This window comes from Melopsittacus undulatus, chromosome 6 (assembly GCF_012275295.1).
Source record: "Melopsittacus undulatus isolate bMelUnd1 chromosome 6, bMelUnd1.mat.Z, whole genome shotgun sequence".
NCBI lineage: Eukaryota > Metazoa > Chordata > Aves > Psittaciformes > Psittaculidae > Melopsittacus > Melopsittacus undulatus.
The window spans coordinates 60857168-60880624 of record NC_047532.1 but is presented as its reverse complement, the minus strand read 5'-3'; the positions used below and the strand labels follow the sequence as shown (position 1 = coordinate 60880624).

Here is a 23457-nt window from a genome sequence, read left to right as displayed (position 1 = left end):
TATAAGGCTGAAAAGCACTTTCCGTGGTTGTGTCCTGCCTGAATGTGCACTAGGAAAGCAAGACTCTACTCAGCAGCGCGTTTTCACTGCATCTTTCTCATGGAGAGCCTGCTTGCTGACATTTTCTGTCCATTTGTTCTTGTACCAGCTGTGCCCTTTCACATTCACTCTACTGATTTATTTATGAAGCAGTTATGAAGAGAAAACACGCACTAGAAGTTTCCTCTACTGGTCTTTGTTCTGTTAAGTCAAGCAAGCCAAGCTCTTTCAGACTGCTCCTAGACTCGGGGTTCTTCATAGAGCTTCAACCATTGTCACTAGATTGAACCAAGGTACCCAAATTATGTATTTTGCAGCTTGTTGGTATTTCCATACTTGTACGGGAAACGTTTCGCTGGATACGACCACGTCGGTGCAGGACGGAAAGCCGAGGCAAACCCGAGGAGCTGCGACCGGCCGTCTTCCCTTCGGTGCTTGTATCCCACCGCTCGTTTTCCGTTTCCCATTTCCCGTTTTCCGCTCTGCGGCGCGGGGAGGAGGGAGAGCGAGCACTGCCGTTGGTCGCTCCTCCCCGCTCCGCCGAGGCGGGGCGGGGGCGGTTGCTGCTCCGCCAGCTGCGGGCGGTGGCTGCAGCGGCAGCACAAGGCGGTGCCTGCTCCAGCGCCCAGTTCGCGAGGAGCGAGTGGCGAGCGTCCCGTTGCCCGCCCTCACGGCCTCACCATGTTCCAGCTCGCACGAGGTTTCGTCTTGCCAGCGGCCGCCTGCGACGGGAACAGGGATGGTGACTCCCGGTACGCCAATCTCTTCAGGAAGCTAGACCTCAACGAAGATGGGAGGGTGGATATCGCCGAGCTGCAGACGGGCCTCCGGGCCATGGGCATCCCCCTGGGGAAAGAGGCGGAGGAGGTAAGAGCGGGCTGGGGGCGCGGCAGTGGCACTTCCCCGGTATTCACCCACTTCCCCCTGGCGCTACTTCCCAGAGAAGCAGCCGCTGGCGAGCGGTCTCCCACCGGCACCCTGCAACAATGGGGATGGTAAGGCGCGGCCTGGCCACGCACGCGCCGCCCAACCCCTGAGGGATGGGGCGCTGCCCTGCCGGGGCTCGCCGAGATGGTCCCCGAGCCGAGGCGGTGCGTCGGGGGCTACTCCAGACCGGGAGCCGCGTCCGGAGGCTTTGGGCTGCTCCTGAGTGAAGTCTGCCTCGGGCCTGCTTTTCCCTTCGCTAGAACGCCGCCGTGCCTGCTACAGGGATGCCTTGTGCAAGCGCGCCCTCGGGGCTGAAGTGAAGGATCCCGAGTGCGAAGGCTGTTGACAGTGCGGCTGTCGGCGGTTCTATTGCCCGCATTATTTGTCGTGTGTTGTCTTCTGACTTCCTTTGATTCTTTATAGCATGATGTTTGATAGAATATTCCTCCTCCAGCATAATAAAGGATTGTAGTTTACATCTTTTGTCTGACATTCCACCTTTTCATGATCTAGGTCAGAATAAATTAAGACTTGCTTTGTGAAGCAGGTAAGTAAATCTGTATAACAGTAGGCTGCAATATCAGAACTAGTTATTGATGGTAGGTCTCCATCAGCACTCGGACATGGAAATGATTCTACTTGGCAAGGGCTGTGTTGGATAATTTCTGTTTAATAATGTAGACTTGTAGCAGTGGTTGTCAAACCACGAAACAGCACGAAACAACACTGTGCTCTGCATTCGGCTGTGATTGGGTTGGACTATTACATTCCTTTGTTCTCTGTATCAATGTTGTGACCTCAAAAGTCAGCAAAATTGAGTCATCAAGCATTCCAGTGCAGTACTAAGTTATACTAGCAAATCTGACCTGTTGTTTTCAGTAATTCCCAGAGAGAAGAGTATAAAATCAGTAAATGCACAACTCTGTAGGCATAAGTATTTGAGTGGTAAGGCAAGTCTGCACCAAGAAGGCACACATAGGTTCACCTAGGCTGTACAAGTACAGCTGAGACCTGTGCTACAGCTATTACTGTAACAATGCTGGTCTTTGTTTCAGTGTAAAGAATGGTTAGGTGACATTCCAATGCTGTCCCTGTACTGCCTGTTGCACATTTTCTGAAAGAGTTTAGGAAAGTGAACTTAAATTTTAACTGCAGTGTTATGTCAATAATTCAGTTTCAGTGACCTTATACTAACTGTGGGACACACTACCAATTTTTCCCCATTGTCTTGTTATTTGGTGTCTATTTTACTTTTACTTGGTATTTAATTCTCTGTCTCACATAAAAAAGTATGCAGCAGGCCTCTTTAGTTGGATGATGCCAAGTACAGGTGAAAGTATACTTTCATTTCAATGCTGCTTCTGTTCAAAATCATCTTTACAAGAATTATATTTTGTGTTCTCAGTTTTTGGTATAAAGGAGGGACAATTTGTTCTGTTTGCTTATCCATGGAAGTTGCAATATTAAGAGCATGCTAGTTATGAACTTCAGTTGCACATTGTATACATGTTGAAAAGCTGTTGTATCAGTTTAACTGTAAGGATTTTGGGGTTTTACTTAAATTGAACAGGGGACCTGGTGAGCAGTTGGTCAGTTAGTATTCTGGCATTTAACAAGGGTGATCTTCTCACATAATTCAGAGAGCCCTGGAATACGAGCAGTGTGCTGCTTAGTTTTGAGCAACTTAGAGCTGAATTTCCAAGTTCTTTCTCAAGATCAGTGTGATGCTTCACTAATAGTGCACATCTGAATATCTGTCAAATTCTTAGTTGCTGCAGGATAAACTGGAAGTGAAATGCCGGAAATTAACAAAGATAAGCTAGACCTACTTGGATGTAATGGACAGCAGGAACTGTCTGCCTTAGTTGCTTAAGAAACAGAGTAAACAGAACAAGCTGTGAATCATGTTGCATGTTTGAGGGGGTGGAAGGATTGTTGAAGTACCCTAAAACTTCTATCTGCTCACTATTTTAAAGTTAATGGTGCACACAGTTCAAACTAGAAACTGGGCTGCTAATAACTGGACTTGTTAAAGAGCCTCAATGAGACTTGACTCCAGCTTATTTCCTGTCTTTATGTAGCTAACCTGCTACCTGTACTTTCTTGCAGCTGAAACTTGTCTTCTCCCTCTTACTTTGCTTCAAGCTCTGAAGTGATAAGTTCAGTAAAATGCCTTTTCACTACTTGATAAACAGGTATTTTATTAATGAAATCAGATACTGCATCATCATATTTGTTTTTGGAGAGGCAGAAGTAGTTTTATTATTACTAAGAACAAATGAATAAGTAAATAAGATGAAGGAATATTGAATAACATGGCAAAGCATTAGCCACTGAACTGCTCAGCCCTGCCAACATCGTGGCACTATGGGATAGGCAGGCCTTGGGGTATCCTAAAGCTGGGTAGGCTTCAGTGCCTCATAGTTGGGTTGGGGTCTCAGGCTTTGCGCGGTTGTTCTGTTCTGAATTCAGGTCTGGGTTACATTTACAAAAGTATTCTTGCAGGGCTGGCTTCGTTTGCGTGGGATTTTGGTCACTGTTCTTCTAGGAGCACAGCTGCTTCCTGATTATAACCCTGGGTAAGGGACCATGTGTGTGTTACTATGTTTCACTGCTAAGTCGGTTGGTTCATCCTAAGTCGTCATCTTCATGGTATAAGTCAGTGCTTGTGCTACAAGTATTACTTTCTTCTTCTCTTGAAATGTAAGTCCTCTGGAAGGAATATGCATGTTTTTAAAAGACACAAAGCTGCTATCCATTTGTATAATAGACTACTCTTATGCTCTTTTTATCTTACCTTTCATATTTGTCTTGGCAGTTTTATTAATGTTTAATGTATGATAAAACCCTCTTAAGTGAAGAAACATTGTAGATACGAGAACTGATGCAAAACCATGTGGTAAGCTTTGGAGGTATGTTGCATGTCCCTCTAAGGAAGAATAGTTTTTCCCCATAGCAAGACATTGTAGCACAACATGACATGAGCCCCTGAATTTGTGTTCTACTTGACCTGCCTTCCATCAGTATCTGACAGACAAAAGTAAACCACTGGAAAGTCTGAAATACATGCTGCTTAGAGGCTGCCAGATGAATCCTGTTTTATAATGTAGTATATTACCCGCCAAGAATGGGGAGCTTTGCAAAGCTTCATGAAAGATTCCTGACATAGTACGTCAAGACTGATACAGAAGGAATTCAGTGTTGTGACAGTATCAAATGGTGCTCTACAAGCAGTATTAAAAGCTGTTGTACAGTCACTTTGGTTAGTGGAGTTGTCCAGTAGAGACACAAAATAGATGCTGGGAGCAGATCTCAAATGATCTCATCCTCTGTCTACAGAATGCTGTGAGCCTCTTAGGCAGGAGTGCCATACATGGTGTGAATGGTTATATGAAGTACTATTTTTGTTCACCCTTTCCTTCTGTTGCAATCAATCCTTACAGTAAAACTGTAGGGGGCGAACCCCTTGTTTCAAGCTTCAGTGTAGGGTAGGAACAGCCAAGCATTCAAATTATGGTGCTATTTATACATTGAGTCCTGGAGCTAGGAGTAGAAAGATGTTACTGAAATGAATAGCTACATTCTGGAAACAGTGTAATGATCTTATTTGGACTGACTGTCAGGTTTTGACATAAATCTTTTGCTACATTAAGTCTTCTTTAGATAAAGAGTGTGATGAGACACTTCTGTGTAGTATGAACAAGAAGACTAAATTCTCAGCAATCAGAATATGGTATGTTTAGAGTAATTGACTGTGTTTATGAAGATTTAATTTCAGCAAAGTATAAAAATACTCAGAACACTTGAAGTGCGTTGCTGAAAATTCAGAATTCCATCAGTGAGGCAGGCCACAGTGCTGTGTTATAGCGCTGTGTATCTGTGCAAGAGGATGGGTGAGGATAGGGCTACGTGTGCATTGTTTCCTTCGGTGCTATTATACGGCCTCTAAAAACTACAGCTAGGTCGTGGTTCAGAGCTTGAACTTGTCATAGCTGTTCTTAGCCCAGAAAGCACATACTTTTTTAGTGAGTGAGCTAAATGTGTCATTGTTTCTCCAGCATTCTATTAGGACTTCTGGGCTTTTCATACTTTTGGGAACTTCCTCTATATGGCAAGATTAGAAGGCTAGTAGACCAAGTTAACTGAAGCCTTTTCATTATGTTGCAGCTCTAAAAAAACACCAGTTAATTTGGCAGATTCTTAGAAGAAATGTTGGCATTTTGAATTACGTGATATCTGCTTTTAGACATTATTATCATACATGATATGCAGTTTCACAGTCCTACAAGCTTCAGCACTTTCATGTTCTTAATGTGAAATGAAGCTTCCTCTCGCCTTAATAGTATGCCAAAAACTGGTACTACAGATTTAGAGTAGATAGTAATTTTCAACTTTTTACCAAAGCAGAGGTCACCTCATCTGAACCACTTAGCTCCTTTAAACTTTGTTTTTCAGGTCATAATAGGGCTTATGATTATGTTTGATTATAGGGACTTAGTTGTGAAATACCACAAAAATTGTCAGTAGTGTATCTTGACTAAAGTTGTAAGCAAACATGTAAGTTGTCATTTCATTTCAATGTGTGCAACTTCAGAAGCTTTTAGCTGATCTGTGCTGTAGTCTCCAAGTCTCCATATGAAAGAGCAAGGTGAATGTGAGTTTGTTTTCATAACACTTTAAGCATCCAAGGAGATAAAATAAATTTTTATAATACTAACTTGATAGTTTTTTTCCTGAACAGTGACAGGGTACAGTGAATGATTAATTGTTCCTCCTGTTGCTGCAAAGTGAGAGAATTCCAGGCACCAAATATGGGAACCCCCACCTCTGGAAAGTCTCTTAAGTGCATGTTGAAATGCTTTGCTAAATCCCTGTCTTGAGGCAGCTGTGTGTTCCAGGTAAATAAACAAGGTAAACTGGTAAACCTTTTGAGATGACTGTAAGGTGGGGATGCCTCTGCAGCAAAGCAATCTTATTTAATGGAAAAAGTCAGTCTACCAAGTATATTCAAAGTCAAAATACCAGTGTAACTTGCAAGGAATGTTGAGTGAAAGTGCAAGGGATAGTTTGCATCTCCCATTAATGCAATTTCAGATTCTTCGAACCTAATTCATAGCTATGAGTTAAGAGTTTATCCAGGTCCTGAGGGAGCAGCTTCTGCAGGGCATATTGGAGAACGTATTACAACATGCATCTCTCCCTTTTTAGGCTCTTTTTATAGAGATTCTTTACCTGAAATGGACCAGTACGAAGACGGCTGTTAGTGCTTTCCTGTTGCAGGGAAGTTTGGTGCTCAGGACAAAGAACAGGAAGGTGAAGCTCTGCAACTGATAGCAACATCTCTGCTGCTGCCAGGGATGCAAGTGTCCTGTATTGGAGTGGGGGACTCTATTAATGTCTGTGTGTGGCAGGTTTAGAGAGCTTGCTGGAGTACTGCTTACATATTAGCTAGTATCTTTTGTGAGGGAAGGAAACAAATATGAATGGGGCATTTGAACGACATTGAAGTTGGGAGGTGTTTGGAGGCAGTGCAAGTTACTCAAACTGCTCAAAATGCAGTGTTGTGTTGAATTTCTGGAGGTGAAGTGGCGTTCTAGTTTGTTACTGTGTTACGTGGACTCATTGGGGTATAATGCTTCATGGACACATCCTCAGGCCCTTTCCATTTATGCTGGATTTATCTCCCAACTGATGCTGTTTGACAAGTCTGACTCCAGTAACTTTACTACTACTGATTTTTAGGTAATCATTGTGTGTCATAACTTGTGAGGTCTTGGCAGATAGAGACAGGAAAATTACATGAGTTTTTGCTATTGTAGGGTATGCATTTTGTAAAGAGACAAGAGCTGGATATAGTTGAGCTGTGTCTTGATTTGGCTTCCAATAAGATTACAGTCTAATAAATTAAAATTGTAGAATGCAGGACTATGTGAGTGACTGGCCCTAATGACTTTGGAGGTGAAGAGGGAAAGAATAGAAAAAGGGGAGAATAGGAGAAGGGAACATCATGTTTGGTTTTATAAGAAAATGTGAAATTTTAAATGAAAATGTGAAATTTCTGAATGTCCAAAGACATGTTCTTACTTTGATGCTTCTGTTTCTTCTATGCAGTATTTGTAATTGTGCCCCTTGGAACTCTAGTCCTAGACTGTAGACAATGAATAGCTAATTGCATGGATTATGTATCTTTAAGTGTCTCTTTTACTTGTCTTGTAGATGTCATGATAGGAAGCTAGTAACGCCCAGAAACTTCTTAGTGGATCACTTCCTTTTAGTTATTCTTTACGTTGAATTAGTTAGCTGAAGTAACAAGCTAATGAATAATGACTGGTAATCATTTGGACTGAGCAGTCCCACTTTTCATGCCCAGTTCAGTTTTGTAATCAGAATGTGGGCCTTATGCACAATACATGAATAATGGTATTAAGTAATATCAAAATTAAACTGTGAATCTTAAAAAAATGTCTACATTAAGTCATATTTGTAGTGTTTTGCATTCTCTCTCTTTACATGTAACTATGAATGTGCTAAAGTTGGTAACTTTGGCACAGAGTAATGTAATAATTCATTAGGCCACTTAGAGAGCACCGGGATTTTTAGGTGAGTATAAAGCCTGTCTATAACTTTACTGTGCTGCGGCTTGTGTTTCCACACCAAATACAGAGGTCTTCTGGAGGAGCAGGAGTTCAACATGCTTTGTATAATTCAGAAATATAAAAATAAAACTTACTCAGTGTTTCGGTCTCCTTGTGACCTTTCACAGTGATGTTGCTGCCCTGTGCAGGACTTCAAAAGCAACTGCATTAACAAAACCTACAGCAGGAGAAAACCCAAAGTAGTAGAATGGAGAAGAAAAAAGGGGGGTGAGGAGAAAAAAAACAAGGCAGCAATGTCATGACCGAATAGGTCACCACTGGAGCATTGTAGTCAGCATATGTAAAGGCATTAAAAGGAAAGATCATCTAAGTCATCTTCTATCAGCAAGTCTTTGTGGTCACCATTTAATTTTATCTAGTGAATTATCTTTTTTGCTTGGGGTTAAAGTTTTATAAAATGAGAGAAGAAACAGCATACCCTGAAAAATAAACATTTTTCTCTTGGGGCTGGGCTTACATAAAGGTGAAGTGATCCCACAGTAAGTCAGGAACAAGAAATGGCAGGTTTAATGTGACAGGTACACTGAACATTGTTTCCCAGGACTTCCAGACAAGGATTAGCATCTGGTTTGGTTCCTGCTCCATTGTTGTAAGCATGCCTATTTGAAAGTGCACCCAGTTCTCCATCAGAGAAGTTGGTGAACCAGGAAATGGCTCAGTGACAAGTGGTTGTAACTATACAAAATATGGTAGTATATTAAATGCAGAACAGCAGAGTTGGGTTCTGTGTTGGTCTGAAGTGAGGGTGAGTGAAACAGGTTGCCTGAGGAGGCTGTGGAATCTTCATCCTTGGAGATGTCCAATTCTAATTGGATGTGGTCCTGTCCAAACTGATCTAATTGGTTGTGCTTTTAGCTGGGGTTTTGCTTGATGGCCTCCAGAGGCTCCTTCCAGCTTCAATTATTATTTGATGCTGTGAATGGGCAGTTTATACCTGGGATTGTGCCAGGCTTCCCACAGAATCAAGTACGTGTTCTTCCTGCTGGCTATGCCCATGGAGTATGCCACCCTCCATGTGGGAATTTCTGCCCTGCCAGTGGAAGGCAAGCTCCTTTCAGCGTTCTCTTTGTTACACTAACTCACAAATTACTGGGTTTAATCTTGAAACTTTAACACCTGCATGATTAGTACATTTCCTAAACACAAGAGGCTTTTGTTCCTACAAACTTTTAGATTTGCAATGTGAGAAAAATGCATGTGGCTGCTCAGTGAAAGCATACGATTTTGTTCCCTGTTGCTTCTGTTCTGCTGCACTGAGAGTGGCTGAGGCTGGTTTGAAGTCTGGAAAATAACTGTAAAAACAAAAGTAGAGAATGGAGAGTGTGTTTGTGCTTATCCTTTTCTAGCTGTTGCAATATAAAATCTGTTTATTTGGCAGATGTAATGGAAGGTGGCCCCTTCACACACTGCAACTGCCAGTGCTCTAAACCTCCTAGGAATTTCCATTTTCTTGGGCTCACATCATTCTCAGCAGTGGAGGTTTTGTAACTGTAATTTTGTTCAAGTTTTGTTGTATGTGTGAGCCAGAACAACTCTTCCATTGTTCTACATTCTTGTTTGTGTAGTTCAGATAGCAGTAGGGAATAGTAGCAATTAATGTTGATTAGAATTCACTCAGTGTGTGTATGACTGACACGTAAATTACCTCTTCTCAGTAGCTTGTGGGAGAGTAGCAGGATGCTCAGATCCTGCAGTATGAGATGCCATGTGTGGAGTACAAGATATTATGAGATTGCAGTGTCTTTGAGGAGGGGCCTTTCTTAATATCTTGTTAGAAGGTCATGGTCAGCAATGCATCCATAGACTTCAATAATTATAAACTATTTTTTTTTCATAATGGGAAATTCTGCACAGCCTTAATCATATTGGTAAGGGTTTGAAATAGGTATTTGAAATAGATATTACAATCAAGCTGAGTTTGCGAGTATACTAAGAATACTATTTTTCTAAGATGATACCAAACACTTTTCTCTGAGTATATGGTAACTTGAGTCAGTTTTATTGTGCATAACTTGCTGTACTGTAGGAGGTAAATAACCTCTTTATTGTACTGTGTCATGCCATATTGACTTCCTCCCTTCCACTGAGAAATCGATGATAATCTTGGGAATTTGGGTGGGTTGTTTTTGGGCTTTTTTTGAGATTAAACATTAAAAACATTTGTTTTTGTGGTGGGATAGGAAAGGTAAAGGAGGCAACCTAAATGTAATAAAATCTTTTCCATTTTTTTCAGACACCTGCAGCAAAAAATGTTTTAACTTCCTTTATGCTGAATTTCTGTAGGCTGGAACTTCCTGGACTTTGATCTTTTGAGGACTTATGCTAACTATAATAGAGTAAACAAAACTATTAAAACCAGATTTTACAGATTAGAATAGCCATGCAAATCTTGTTGAGTTAGTTGATTCAGAAACTATAGTTGCACAAAGCAGTCTGCAGAATAGAAAATTGGAAGAATTTTTGGCATATGCTTTAGATGTATCCTGAAGTACTCTGAAACTTTCTGCAAATTAATGAAGATATTGTGCTATCAGTTTGGTCTCCTGTCCATCTTGTACAAAGTGCTGCTCCTGTAGGATTTCACACTTCGAGGAAAACCATGGGCACTGATGCCCAAATTAAGAGATGAGGCATAAGGCTGGACAGAGCCTTGGGTGACATGATTTAGTGTAAGGTGTCCCTGCCCATGGCAGGGGGTTGGAGCTTGATGATCTTAAGGTCCTTTCCAACCCTGACTATTCTATGATTTTAAGTTCCCCTTAAATCTTGTGTTCTGGAGTAGGGTTTTGGGGTGGATTTCCCAGCCTACTTCCTGCTCATCCTGTCAGAGGAGACAGCAGTGTTGTGGAAGTGCAAGAGGGGGTGAAAACAATGAGCTGTGGGCCTTGCCTCTCTTCCGCCCCACTGTTCTCTGCAGCCGTTGCTGTGGCATGAAGCCTAAGCTCATAAATCCTGCAGAGCTTGTTAGCGTGAGCTTCATTCTTCTTGGGGCTTTGCCTTTGGAGACAAGCCTCAGCAGTTACAGGCTGATGCTTGGAGGGGGCTGCTGTAATTTCCCTTTATTTAAAACTATGTTTTCACACACAAAGATGGTATTCTGACCCTTTGCTTATAGAGGCATCTACTGTTAGGCTGTGTTTCAGACTTGTTTCCTGCAGTGTTGGCAATTGTTTACCATGCATTTAACCCAGGGTTAATTTTACATACATTTCTTACCTGTGGAACAATTACTAGAAAACACTTACAAAAATGGAAGATTACTGTGCTTCTGTTTGTTTGCCAACACTAAGTTTGCCAAGTCTGTTGTTGCTTGTTTGTTTTATATTTTTGTCAGGGCTTCAGCTTGAAGTAGAAAGCCCTGCCTTCTTAGACCCTGAGTGGTTGAAGGCAAGATCTTTCTATTTTTCCTGGTCAGCAGTTAAATAATTAATTGCTATCTTTATTTTTATCTTTATAATTCTCAATTAATAGAACACTATATTTTTATTTTATTTTATCTTATCTAATTTTACTGACATATTGACAAATTTCATTAGTAACCAGGAAAGTCACAGCATTAAAGTTGTTCTCTTTCATGATTTTGTCCTGTCTCTCACCTCGTCCTCTGCCCCTTGATACTTGTAGGTATAACTTGCCAGTGCTGGTAAGAAACTTTAAAAGTCCTTTGAGTAGGAAAGCTATGTAAATAAAAGATAAAGCACTCGGCACCAAAGATAGATGTAAGAAATCATTATTCATGAAAATACTGAGTGTGTTAAACTCCAAAACCAAAATATAGCTCTGAAGGATATGCTTATGTGTTCTCCTGGTTTGACTCCCAGAGTGACCAATATGAAATTTTCCTTAAAACTAGGGCCGTGTCATGCTGCTGTTGCTTTATGACCTGCTGTAACTTGGAAAAGTCAAATGCTGGATTTTCTCTCAACAGAAAATTTTTAAAGCTGGAGATACCAACCAGGATGGACAGCTGGATTTTGAAGAATTTATGCAGTATCTTAAAGATCATGAGAAGAAGATGAAACTGGCATTTAAGAGCCTGGACAAAAACAATGATGGTATGCCTTGATTTATTTTATTTGTACAAATATTGTTTGAAGAAGCTGTGAATTAAAAATTATCTTCATTTATATTCTTTGTCTAAAATGGAGACAAAAATTTGTGAATATGGAATCCCTACTACTTTTCCTTAAAATTATCATAGTAAGAATTTACTACAGATTGAAATAGTAAATAATTATAGTCTTTTTTTCTTTTCTTTTTATTTCTTCCAGGTCTGTTCATCTGGGGCTCTTTATTCCCCAGATGGAGAAACTCTAAGGAAGTTTCTAAGTATCTGTGAAAGATAAAATACTTTTTAACTAAATGGATGTTTGATTCTCATTTGTTTGCATGATTTTACTGTACTTCACTCAGTCCTTGTACTAGACAATCAAAATATATAATTTGTGTTTAAATTGGTTTTAAATGATCTTTGCTATTGTGTAGGTGTTACAATAGAACTTAGTGGGCACCAAGGTGAGCAGTATATTAAGTCCCATGTTTTAAACATGTATCATCTTTCTTTTAATGTTTCAAGGGAAAATTGAAGCATCAGAAGTTGTCCAGTCTCTCAAGATATTGGGCATAAACATTTCAGAAAAACAGGCAGAAAAGATCCTGCAAAGGTCAGGAATTATTATTTTTTCAAGTATGTGAAGCTTTGTGCTGTTAATTATTATAATTCAAAGAACAGGATAAATGGAATTATAATTTTGAAAAACGTTGGTACCTTCAGTGGTGCCTTTACAGAAATTCTTATATACTCCATCTGTTCTTGGGTGATAGTAAGCTTAGTTGTTATTTGAGCATCTGGTTCTGGAAGAAGAATGTTACCTCATTTCCCTGTAAATGCTGTTGATAGAACAAAGTGCTATAATATGTTTTTAAACGGAATATGCCAGATGCATTTGGATAAGTAAAGCATGGTATGGGAAGGCCATCGCAGATTCAGCCTTGAAGTCTCCATATGGAATTTACAGTCAGTTGTCGGTGATGTTATGGACGGTATTAAATAAAAATAAGGGGTTGGGAGTAAGGCAGTGAAACAGAGCAAAACTCCATCCCTGTTACTATTTCCTTATACAGTTCTTTCAATTTTTTTCTAGTATTGATGCTGATGGAACAATGACAGTAGACTGGAATGAGTGGAGAGATCATTTTATGTTTAACCCAGCTACAGACATTGAGGAAATAATTCGATACTGGAAACATTCCACTGTAAGTTCAACTTTCTTTTTTACTTAGTGTAGCTTGAAAGTTCAGCTCTGCTGTGTTAATTTGCAATATTGAGTATAACAACTTCACAGCTGTTAAATTTCAAGCATACCTGTATTGTTTTGATTTACTTTTGACTTCATGCTGTCATTTACAAGTACAATAGTGTCACATGAGGTTCTTTTGAAGAAAGAATTTCATCTAAACTTTGCCAGTAATGATCAGTAATTTTTAGGAAGGAATTCTTTTTTCCCTTGCAGATATTCCACAGGAAGATCATAATTACAATATTAAATAATTTTCACATTACAATACACTCTTACATTCAGTGTTTTTGATGTGTTGAAACAAATAATAGAAACTTTTTAACTGCTTGTTATGTTGAAATTAGTTCAGCAGTTTTATTTCTATAGTAACATTAATACTATTTTAAAATCACTGGTGTCATTGGTGATTATCTGTGCACATGTTCTCACGCTCTTGTGCTACAGAATTTCGTTTAGGAATGAAAAAATATACAGCAATAGGTTATTCACTGAGCAGATGAAGTTTTTTAAGTTTCTAATGAATGGAGCTCTTTCCACCTCAGTGACAGTCTCTTTAAAACAAAGAAGGTAAGTAAACCAACAGTAATCCTGTTTGCTGAGGAATTATTGTAGTAATCCATGAAGTTAGGTAAAGACAGATTTCTTTGAATATGAATGAGACCATTTATATCTTCAGGGATTAGTCAGCATTTCTGTAATAAAAAAAACAGTTTATGAGATCTGAAAGCTTTGAGTGTTTCATGCTGCAGCCTCAGTTCAGAAATGCTCGCCAGAAGGGATTTAGCTCCCTGTTTGCTGCTGAAAACAGTTGAAGTGCTGCCATGAGATCAAATAGTCCTAGTCCCAGTTTACTTAGTGGGAAAAAAAAAGCCTTTGCTTTAATAAAATGTTTCTTATTAATACTACTTAACATAAGAGCTTGGGTTTTTTTAAATTATGGAATGTTATTAGTCACTCCTAAGAAACAATTTTAGAAGTCTCGTGTGATCTTCCTGTGTTGCAGTCAGCTGATGACCCAGTTATCTCGGCAAGCAAAATCCAGCTCTACAGCAGCACAGCTGGTGTTTCAGATAAGAGCAGATGTGACACCTTGCACGCCTGGCTGGCATTGACAGCTCTTCCAATTCTGTTTTTATTGTAAAACTTTAATTGCTGTCAGATCTTCTAAGCAGATGGCTGCATTGGGATAGAATTATTATGAATTGCTGGATGTAGCTTTTCTGTTATAAACACCCTAAAATTTAGCTTTTTTTCTTAACTGTGTTTAGGGTTTGGTAGACACAAGGTTTAACCCATGGTCGATATGCATAATTTCTCTAAGAACACTGATTTCATATTGTAAGAGTTCTGATTGACCTTTTGGTGTTGCCATGTAGTTGAGCAACTGATGACACCTTACTTGGAAACCATGAATGTCAGAAAGATGAAAGAATTTTCTAGTTATGCTATCTTCATTACCCAGAATAGTTGGTGCTTATCCTGCTTGTCCAGTGGCTGTATCTATAATCTGTATCCTGCATTTCTTGTGTTTCAGATGACCAAGACAGTGTTCTGCCTACTTAACAGATAGGGAATGCATCATGAGCTAGGAACATCGTGTCTACAATTTAAATCAACAGTTGTTAAAAAAGTTTATCAGTTAACATGCTTTCTGATCAGCAACTTATCAGTTATGAAAACATTCTTGCTTGTTTAAAGGTTTAATTTATGCATAATACTGGTTTTTCATTGTCTACAGTGTATTTTTTCCTCATATATCATGGTTATAAATACATGAAGAGCAGAGACTATGTTTAAGTGATATGTGAGATTCCATAGTCCTATGTCTTGGACAGCTTTATTGCTAAAGCCTACAGTAGTGTTTTTGATGAAATTGCAAACTTTTTATAGTTGGAAAAAGTCATTAGTGTGTCTTTCAGTGTAACTGAGGATAAAATAATGTATAAAGCATTACTCCAACTTGTAGTGTTGTGTGGCAATATACAGCAGTTACCAGAAATAGAATATTCCAATACATCACCTATAAAAAAGGCTACTTTAAAATGGTGGTGGTGGTAAGATCCCACATATGTGTGAATAAATTACCGTGAGAGAGAAATCTCTTGTTAGCATCCCTAGGAGATTACTAAACTAATCCTAGAAGGTTGTCTGGGGAAAGGTTATAGGCAGGATGTAAGGATTTGAGCTTTAGTGCTGACTATGAAGGACTACTGATCATGAGACAATGTCGTTTGGGCCACGCGCAAGGCAGGAATGCAACATAATTTTTAATGATGATGGTGCAGTCTTTGAAATGGTGGGTCTGTGATGGTATTGCTCAGTATCTATGTAGAAGTCACTAAAAGTTGCTATTCATTGAATAGTAATAGCAATCGATAGCAAGTTAATTATAGAATGTACACTAAAGGGATATTTTTATTTTTCACTAGCATTTTATTTACATATTCTCAGGTGATAGGGTAATTTGGAATTAGAGCTCTTAGTAGAATTGAGATGATGGAATGAGAAAGTTATTTGCACGTCTTTGCTTTGGATTCTAATAGGTGTTGGATATAGGAGATAGTTTGACTGTTCCAGATGAGTTCACGGAGGAAGAGAAAAAGACTGGACAGTGGTGGAAACAGCTGTTGGCAGGAGGAGTGGCTGGTGCTGTCTCTCGAACAGGCACAGCACCATTAGATCGCCTTAAAGTGATGATGCAGGTAGGTGCAATGTTCAAGCACATTTTAGTTTCCAGTATCACTTCAGTTTTTAGAAAGGTGTTATGGAAAACTGTGGCCAAATACAATATCCAAATTCTGTAAGTTTTACTTACATTCTGACAATTTCCATATTTTGTTCATAAAAATTATTTTCCATAGTCATAATTGGCAAAATTGTAATCAAATATTGTAATACTTAGGGTTTTTTTTTCAGTAGTGGTTGTGGTTTTTGCTAGTTGACGTATTTAAGCAATGTAATACTTGGGTGATGAGTTTTACAATCTAATTGGAGCAGTGTTCTTTACTATGACTTTGTGGTTTTTGTTTTTAGGTTCATGGTTCAAAATCAAACAAAATGAATATAGCCAGTGGTTTTAAGCAAATGTTGAAAGAAGGTGGTGTCCGATCCCTCTGGAGGGGAAATGGTGTAAATGTTGTGAAAATAGCTCCTGAAACAGCTATTAAGTTCTGGGCTTATGAACAGGTAGGATGATCAATCAGGAATGAAAATAACATTATGTCACTCTCACTGTTCATTATTTGCCTTCCTATATTATATAAGAGCTCTTAGCATGGTTTTGGATTTTGTCAAAGTAATTTTAGAATGACTTTCACAGTTTAAAATAGTCTCTTTTGTTAATAGAATATCGGATATTGGACAGATTTTGGTGTTGTATTATAAGTGGTATCTGTCATACATTTTAAACTGTTCTCCAGGCTGCATAGCTTTATGTGTAGTAGTGCACTAATATCTAGTTCGTTGCTTTGAAATGACAACAACCAAAAATTTAGCACATTATGCTATCTGAATTTATACAGGATTCTTTTTGAGTCAGATGTAGTGGTGCTATGTAAGATGCCTTCATCCTGGATTTCAGAGTTATATTTACCTCTGAATCAGCTTTAAGCATCATGTTAAGGTCTAATCCTCCTTTGGAAAATGAACTCCCATTCTCTTGTAGTTAAAGGAGCTTTATTTTTTTCTCTGTGGGGCTTGCTAGTGCATCAGGTAAGACAAAATGAACATATTGAACATCTCTGTACAACTTTGAAATAAAAGCAATGAAACATCAAGTAAACTTTGGTATATTGCAAGACAACAGTAGCTTTTGATGCTTTTGATGCCTTGGAGTAACCTTGAGCACATTATACCTTGCTCTGCTTTTGGGGGGCTGGTGGGGCTTTCTTGCATGGTGGTGCCTCTCTCTTGGATGACATAATATGTATGACATTATGTCTGTGAACGTGCTAGTTCATTTTTCATTCTTTGATTGGAGAACTGGATCTGAAAGGGAGTCGGGTTGCACTTTGTTATCTAGAAGCCATTTTTGGGTACCCCTGTGTTGGCTGTTTGGAATACCTGACAGTACTGTGTGTAGGAGAGGCATTTAATGTAGAGGATTTTTGCAGGCTGGAATACTCTGTTCTTGAGAATCTTTGTCCACAGAGTTGCAGCAGGCATAGCATGAAATTTGGTTAGTAAACGTAACTGTAAATACGTGAAAAAGGAAGGAAAGCTTGAAAAGACATTTTGTACTGTACTACTGCCTCTTGTAGTAACTCTTGCCTCTCCTAAAAACCATGTGATGTTTATTTTATGTGTCTTAACTACAGTATAAGAGAATACTTACTAAGGATGATGGAAAGTTAGGCACTGTTGAAAGATTTGTATCCGGTTCTTTGGCTGGAGCAACAGCACAAACTTCTATATATCCCATGGAGGTAAGTAATAGAAAATCGGCTTCCACTGGAGACTTTGCCAAATGTATGGTTCATTTCCAAGATAAAACCTGTTTTGCTCTTGAAAATATTGTAGGAATTGCTCTGTATTCTTAGATCCTAATTTATTTTCACTTTGGACTTCCTTTTAGAATTTCAGTACCAGGCATTTTAGAATATAGTGTTATATTTGATATTTACCATTTTTCTGTATATTTGGTTGTATAATATTGTCTAAGGCAAGGTTTAAGTAAACCCTTAGCTCAGGGAAGATAATCATCCAAGAATGCATTTAAAAATCAGTACATGTTTAAGTGTTTTCTAAATTGGGCATTAATCTTCTTCACACTGTATGTAAGCAAGGAATGCTCTTGTGTGTTTCTGTACTGATGAAGTTATGCTGCATTATGACAGGGAGCTGGGTCTGATTAGATCAGTGTGGAAGAGGAATATGATGGCTACCTTTGAGGCTGGGTGGATTAGCTGCTCTTTCTTCTGTGGTACATGAATGTGGTACTACACACATTGCAGTTTAATTAGTCTTAATATGTTCACTGCTCTAGGGCAGCTATTTAATATCCTGATGGGGTTTTTTTGTTGTTTGGGTTTTTTTTAATAGAAGTACGATGAACTTTCTATACTGCTGGTTCCTCAGAAAGTTTATCTTGTGTGAATAGCTGGAATATATATTGGGTCTGGGATTAAACCAGTACTAACATCCAGATTTGGAAGAAATGGAAAATGTAACTTAAATACCTTTTGCATTGGGAGGGCTGTCAACAGGAATAGAATTTAGCTGTTTTCATTGCTGACAGTAATAATAACTTTTTAAATAGCATCCTTGCTGTTAGAGCCGCTGAATCACAGCTAGCCTGAGTACAGAGATGTGTTAAATTATAGAATAACTGAAATGTTATGTAAATCATCTGAATTACACAGATCAATGAAGACAGGTGAACTATTCTGCAATAAGATGCTCAGTCTTCCTAGCAAAGATATAATACTGTTCTAGAGTTGGTGGGTGTTTTAGGGCATTTCTAAGTAAAAGAGAAAAGCAAAGTGCCAGGAAACTCCTGCTGAAGCTACAGTTTTAGGAGGCTTTAAAGTAGGCCAAATTCCTGCTCAGGAAATTTCCTTTGTAGTTTCTTTTGAATTCTGTTGTTACTTTTAGTTTTTGTCCTAAGATGCTGTATAGGCTTATCTCCATTATTAACCAGATGTTTTGTTTCAGTTGAGACACAAACCGTATACCTTTTATCTACCTCTGTTTTGTGCTTTTTGAAAGCCTATTTTCTTAATATGCTTTGCTTTTCCCAGATCTGAAATGTGATCTGCTGGTATGTTAATGCTTTCCCTTGTTCTTCAGCTAATGCTTCTATTAAATATTGCTCGTACTGTTGCCTTCCAAGTTGATAGAAAAAATATGCCTGTTTGTATCAAGGAAAGAAAGCTCAAATGAAATTAAAAAACGCTAATAATTTGTAAGCTGGTGTATGGTAGTATGTGTGCTGCTCTGCACTAAGGATAAAGTCTGAAGAAGCTTACTGCTAACAAAGCCATAACAGCAGTCATCACAAAGGAGTTTTGAAGTACCAAATGCAAAGCAGTTCTAGACAATTGAATGAGCAGAGAGTTACTGTGTTTTCCTGGGTTTATAAAAAACATTAATAAATACGTGTGTAGTTAAGGTAACTGCTTTTTTCATTTTTAGGTTTTAAAGACAAGATTGGCTGTGGGTAAAACAGGGCAATATTCTGGGATGTTTGACTGTGCTAAGAAGATCTTGAAAAGAGAAGGTGTGAAGGCCTTCTACAAAGGCTATATTCCTAATATTCTGGGTATAATTCCCTATGCTGGCATTGACCTTGCTGTTTATGAGGTGAGTTTTGATTACTGAATATGTGTAGCTTTCATTAGTTAATTTATGGGAAGGGTAAATGTTCTTTAGAATGTCATTAGTTAGATTTGTAATATACTTGTGGTATTCCTGTTGTCTTCAATTTAAAATATACAAATGAATTTCCACTATTCTTTCTAGACTATAAGATTTTTTTTTTTGCCCTTTTTGGAGGAGTGCCTGTGCCAATGGGTTCTTACATGCAACAGTACCAAACAAGAAATCTACTCATAAGGCAGGATTATTTAGACCTTGGCAATGCAACATGCTTGCATACCCAACTAAGCCTGTTGGACTTTAACATACCTGTTCTATAGCAAATATGGGCCTTAAAAACCTGAAGTGGTATTCATATTATGCCACCTATCCTGCATTTATGAAATTTAATATGTAAAATTTTTTTTGCCATTTTGTCTCATTTTTGATTGGATTATAGTAACCTGAATTCCTTGTGTATCTGTGCATGTCACCAGAATTCTTTGTGGCTGACATATAGTTGGTCTCAGTTGTTTGAAACACCATTGTCTTTCCCTTCAAGAGGAACTGACACCTTTTACACCCATCAGCAAGAACAAAAATGTTTTATCTACATTACATGCTAGGTGTTGCTTCAAAGTGTGTTGAGTAACTCGGGTGCACACACACCAGTAACCAGCAGAATTGCTTGAGCAAACATTTTCAAAGCAGAATGGAAGCTCTTTTCTACAGTTTGCATCCTTGCTTCTCTATGGGATGATGTGCACAGCTGTGCAAGCATTTGTTGCACCCTGTGGGAGCTGTGTTTCCCCTCTTCTCATCCGAAGTATTAACAGGTCTAGAACATGGGCACTGTTCCTGCTGCTGGAACATTTCTCTTCTAGGCACTAACTACTGTAGTCTGGGTAAAATCCTTGCCTGTGTTCTAAGCTGTTTTTACTTGTGCACTTTGAAAGTAAGCATGTAGGATTGGTGTAGCAAGATTGGTGCTTCTCAGGATTGATCCCCTAAGTTTTGTAATTAATAAAGATCTATTTGTTTACTTTCTTGAATGCAGATCTCTTGTCTTATTATTTAAATTTATACCTTGGCAGCTCTTAAAGAGTACATGGCTAGAACACTATGCATCAAGCTCTGCTAACCCAGGTGTTTTTGTACTGTTGGGATGTGGTACTGTTTCCAGCACATGTGGGCAGTTAGCCAGTTACCCTCTTGCTCTCATCAGAACACGCATGCAAGCTCAAGGTGGGTCCTGTTGTACTGAAAATGTTTCTGTGTGGTTGCATCAAAATTGTGTCATTTGGAATAGCTGTACCATAGACATGGGGAAAAGAAAACCTAACCTGGAAAATCAAGGACTTATCTGGCAAATTCACCTTAACATTAGTCCCTTCTCCCTATTCCCAGCACTGTTGTTTATACTTGATCCAAATGTAACATTTTAGGCACTGGTGCTCTGTGCTCTCTGAGTGCCATGTACCATGCAATGTACCGTGCAAGACTCTACCAGGCATAGAGCTCCTGTCATAGTCTGGGAAAACTTTTCTAAAATCTAGAATGTTTTAATTTGATCTCTTAAAATTTAAAAAGAGACTTGCAGCATCCTATGAAGGTAGACAACAACATTTGCCCTGGAGGACACTTCATAGAGAATTTCATAGCTGAGTCTTTGCTAGATATATTTGTGCACAGACTTAAGAGTAGGAGCCTAGGTTTCTAAAGGAATGTAAGTGGGTAAGGCTTTTCAGTGAGATGTAGACACGCGGATATCTCTCAGATGTCCAAGACTGATGTCCCCCTCTGTGAGGACTCAACTTTTAATTAATGGCCTTAGAGGTGGTAGTAGGCTCACTACCCAGGTATTTGATACTTGCTTAAGAATGTTAATATTACTAGAACTGTTGTATAACACAATATCTTTTTGTTCTAGCCTCTGTGGAAGGAGCTCCACAACTAAACATGGTCAGTCTATTTCAAAGAATTGTTGCTACAGAGGGAATCCGAGGACTTTATAGGGGCATAGCCCCTAATTTTATGAAAGTGCTTCCAGCCGTCAGCATCAGCTATGTTGTATATGAAAAAATGAAACAGAATTTGGGAATAGCATGAAATGAAGGAAAAAGGGGAGATGCTTCTAATGTTGCTGAACACCAGAACAAAAATGATTTCTCAAGTAATTTGCTCTCACAATAGAGATGGATATCTGGGGAGAGATGCTGCAACTTCTACTTTTGCCATGAAGTGGGAAGAAACTTTATTAAATTCTAGTTCACCATTTCTAAAGAGATACCTATATTGCACTTTAAATGTCACTGAGTTTAAGAAACAAAAAAGAATCGAGAAACTATCTTTAAATCAGCAATTTGTTTATATTTTCAAGAAATTGTGTGTATTTTACTCATTGGCTTTTTTTTTTTGTATTTGTCTTTAAATGTATATTTGGCTTGGATCAAACCAAAGGTAGGAGAAGTTTATACTGCCTTGATACTTAATAGATTAAAGTGACTTCTTGTTTTGTCATGCTGCCTATACTTAAGCAACTCACAGGCAAAATTTTGCATGCCTAGAAGTAAGCACTTACTATTGCTACTTTTGAAGACTTAATGTTAAGTTTGTAAGAAACAGCATCTTAGATACAGATGAGGATGGAGTAACACATTAAAATGTATCCCATCACCTTTATCTTCAGGTGAACCTTTTCAGGGTTTTTTAAAAATGTTTTTATTTAAAGAATAAGAGCCTGAGAAACTGCTATTCCACAGTATCAGAATACCTCAAATGAATTTACATGGTATTTTTATAATACAATCAGTAATTTTCATAGTTCGCTTTGCTGGACTTGCTTTTCATTGCACTTCTAAAAGTTAGCAGCGTTGACCGTGACAAGCTTTGGGTTACAGCTGCATGTTTTATAGGATCAGAGTATACAGGAGCAGGAAAAGCTCCCTTACTGGATCCATTCCATATAAGTGCAAGTCTCCATTTAAAAATGGAGTGGAGTATCCAGTATTAAGCTGATAATGATTGTAGTACAGCCCATAGTGGAGCTAATCATAGCTACCCTGGGGAGAGAAATCCTTCTCATTTTGGACTATCCATTCTCTCCCTCCCTTACTCGGAGGGCTACTGTCCTTTATGTACTTTTAGCCACTAGAGGATTGCATTATTATGTAAAGGTTTTACAGGTTTGTCATGCAAGAGAAATCCTTTTTCTCTCACAATCTTCTGTGCTGGCTGTGTGTGTGAAATTCAGGTAGCAAAATACTGAGGTATTTTGTCCAAGTGACCAAATGGGGCTGCTGATCTCAGGTGCCCATCAGATTGGTGTTAATGAAGCAAGCAAAGCACACACAGAGAACTTGTTACTGCTTGAGAAACAGCTCCTTAAAAAACAAAACAGCACTTCCTTGGTGCACAACAGTAGGTTTTTCTACGTACTTCCTTTGGGGGTGGGGATGGGCACATTTCAGTTGTCATCAGGCATGAACACTGAAAACAGAATACCAGTTATTGCCAAACTCATTTGTTACACTTTTTCTGCTTTCTGCTATGTGTGGTGTCTTAATCTTTGTAAATTCAAGATTATCTTTAAACTTACCTTGACCTTCTAAGAGCAACTGCCCTTAGACCACATCTGTGAAATTGGATACAGAAGGAAGAACTTTGTTCCTGTAAGGTGATTAAGGGATCCTCTCCACTCCTCCTTTTTTGTAATTAAACAACCAAATAAGCAAGCAAACATAACTAACTGCCTGAACCTCCCTTGTTCCACATGCTGTTTGGGCCAGGTTTTCCAAACAGCAGTCAGGTGTTGATCTGTGTTTAGTGCTTCCATGGCTGATATTTATTCTCCATCAGCTGATATTTAACAACTCCAGAAAAATTTGTATTATAAAATGTTGTTTTATCGTATTTCAGAAAATGGCAGATTTAGCTGTGTCTTTCAGCCTTCCCTTTAGGGGAACCTTGGACTTTGCACTTTTCTAAAAAAAAAAAAACAAAAGGTCATTCTATCCAAATCACCCATGTGTACAATGCCTTTGTGACCTGAATATTTCTTGGGTTTGCCAGCATTCTTGTATCTTTGTGGGATTTGTGAGATCAGTTCCCAATCCATTTTGTTTGACTGTGACCAATGAGCAAATGTGTTGTGTGTGTGATGTGAAGATGACCTCAGCAGTGTCTATCTTCTAGTCTGGGTCCATTTCGTTTCTAGTGTGCAAGTGCCATTATGAGTATTG

At 38.8% G+C, this 23457-nt stretch overlaps 1 protein-coding gene across 1 annotated transcript; it reads left to right on the top strand.

Annotated features, from left to right (window-relative positions):
* The first annotated feature begins 582 nt into the window (after positions 1 to 582).
* Positions 583 to 23226, top strand: SLC25A24 (solute carrier family 25 member 24). The gene is made up of 10 exons (XM_005148082.4): positions 583 to 906; positions 11551 to 11677; positions 12199 to 12286; positions 12767 to 12878; positions 15466 to 15624; positions 15956 to 16108; positions 17239 to 17346; positions 19055 to 19222; positions 20311 to 20461; positions 21147 to 23226. Exons 1-10 carry the CDS (start codon positions 721 to 723, stop codon positions 21323 to 21325), a joined length of 1431 nt encoding a protein of 476 aa, XP_005148139.1. The 5' UTR covers positions 583 to 720; the 3' UTR covers positions 21326 to 23226.
* The last annotated feature ends 231 nt before the right edge of the window (positions 23227 to 23457 follow it).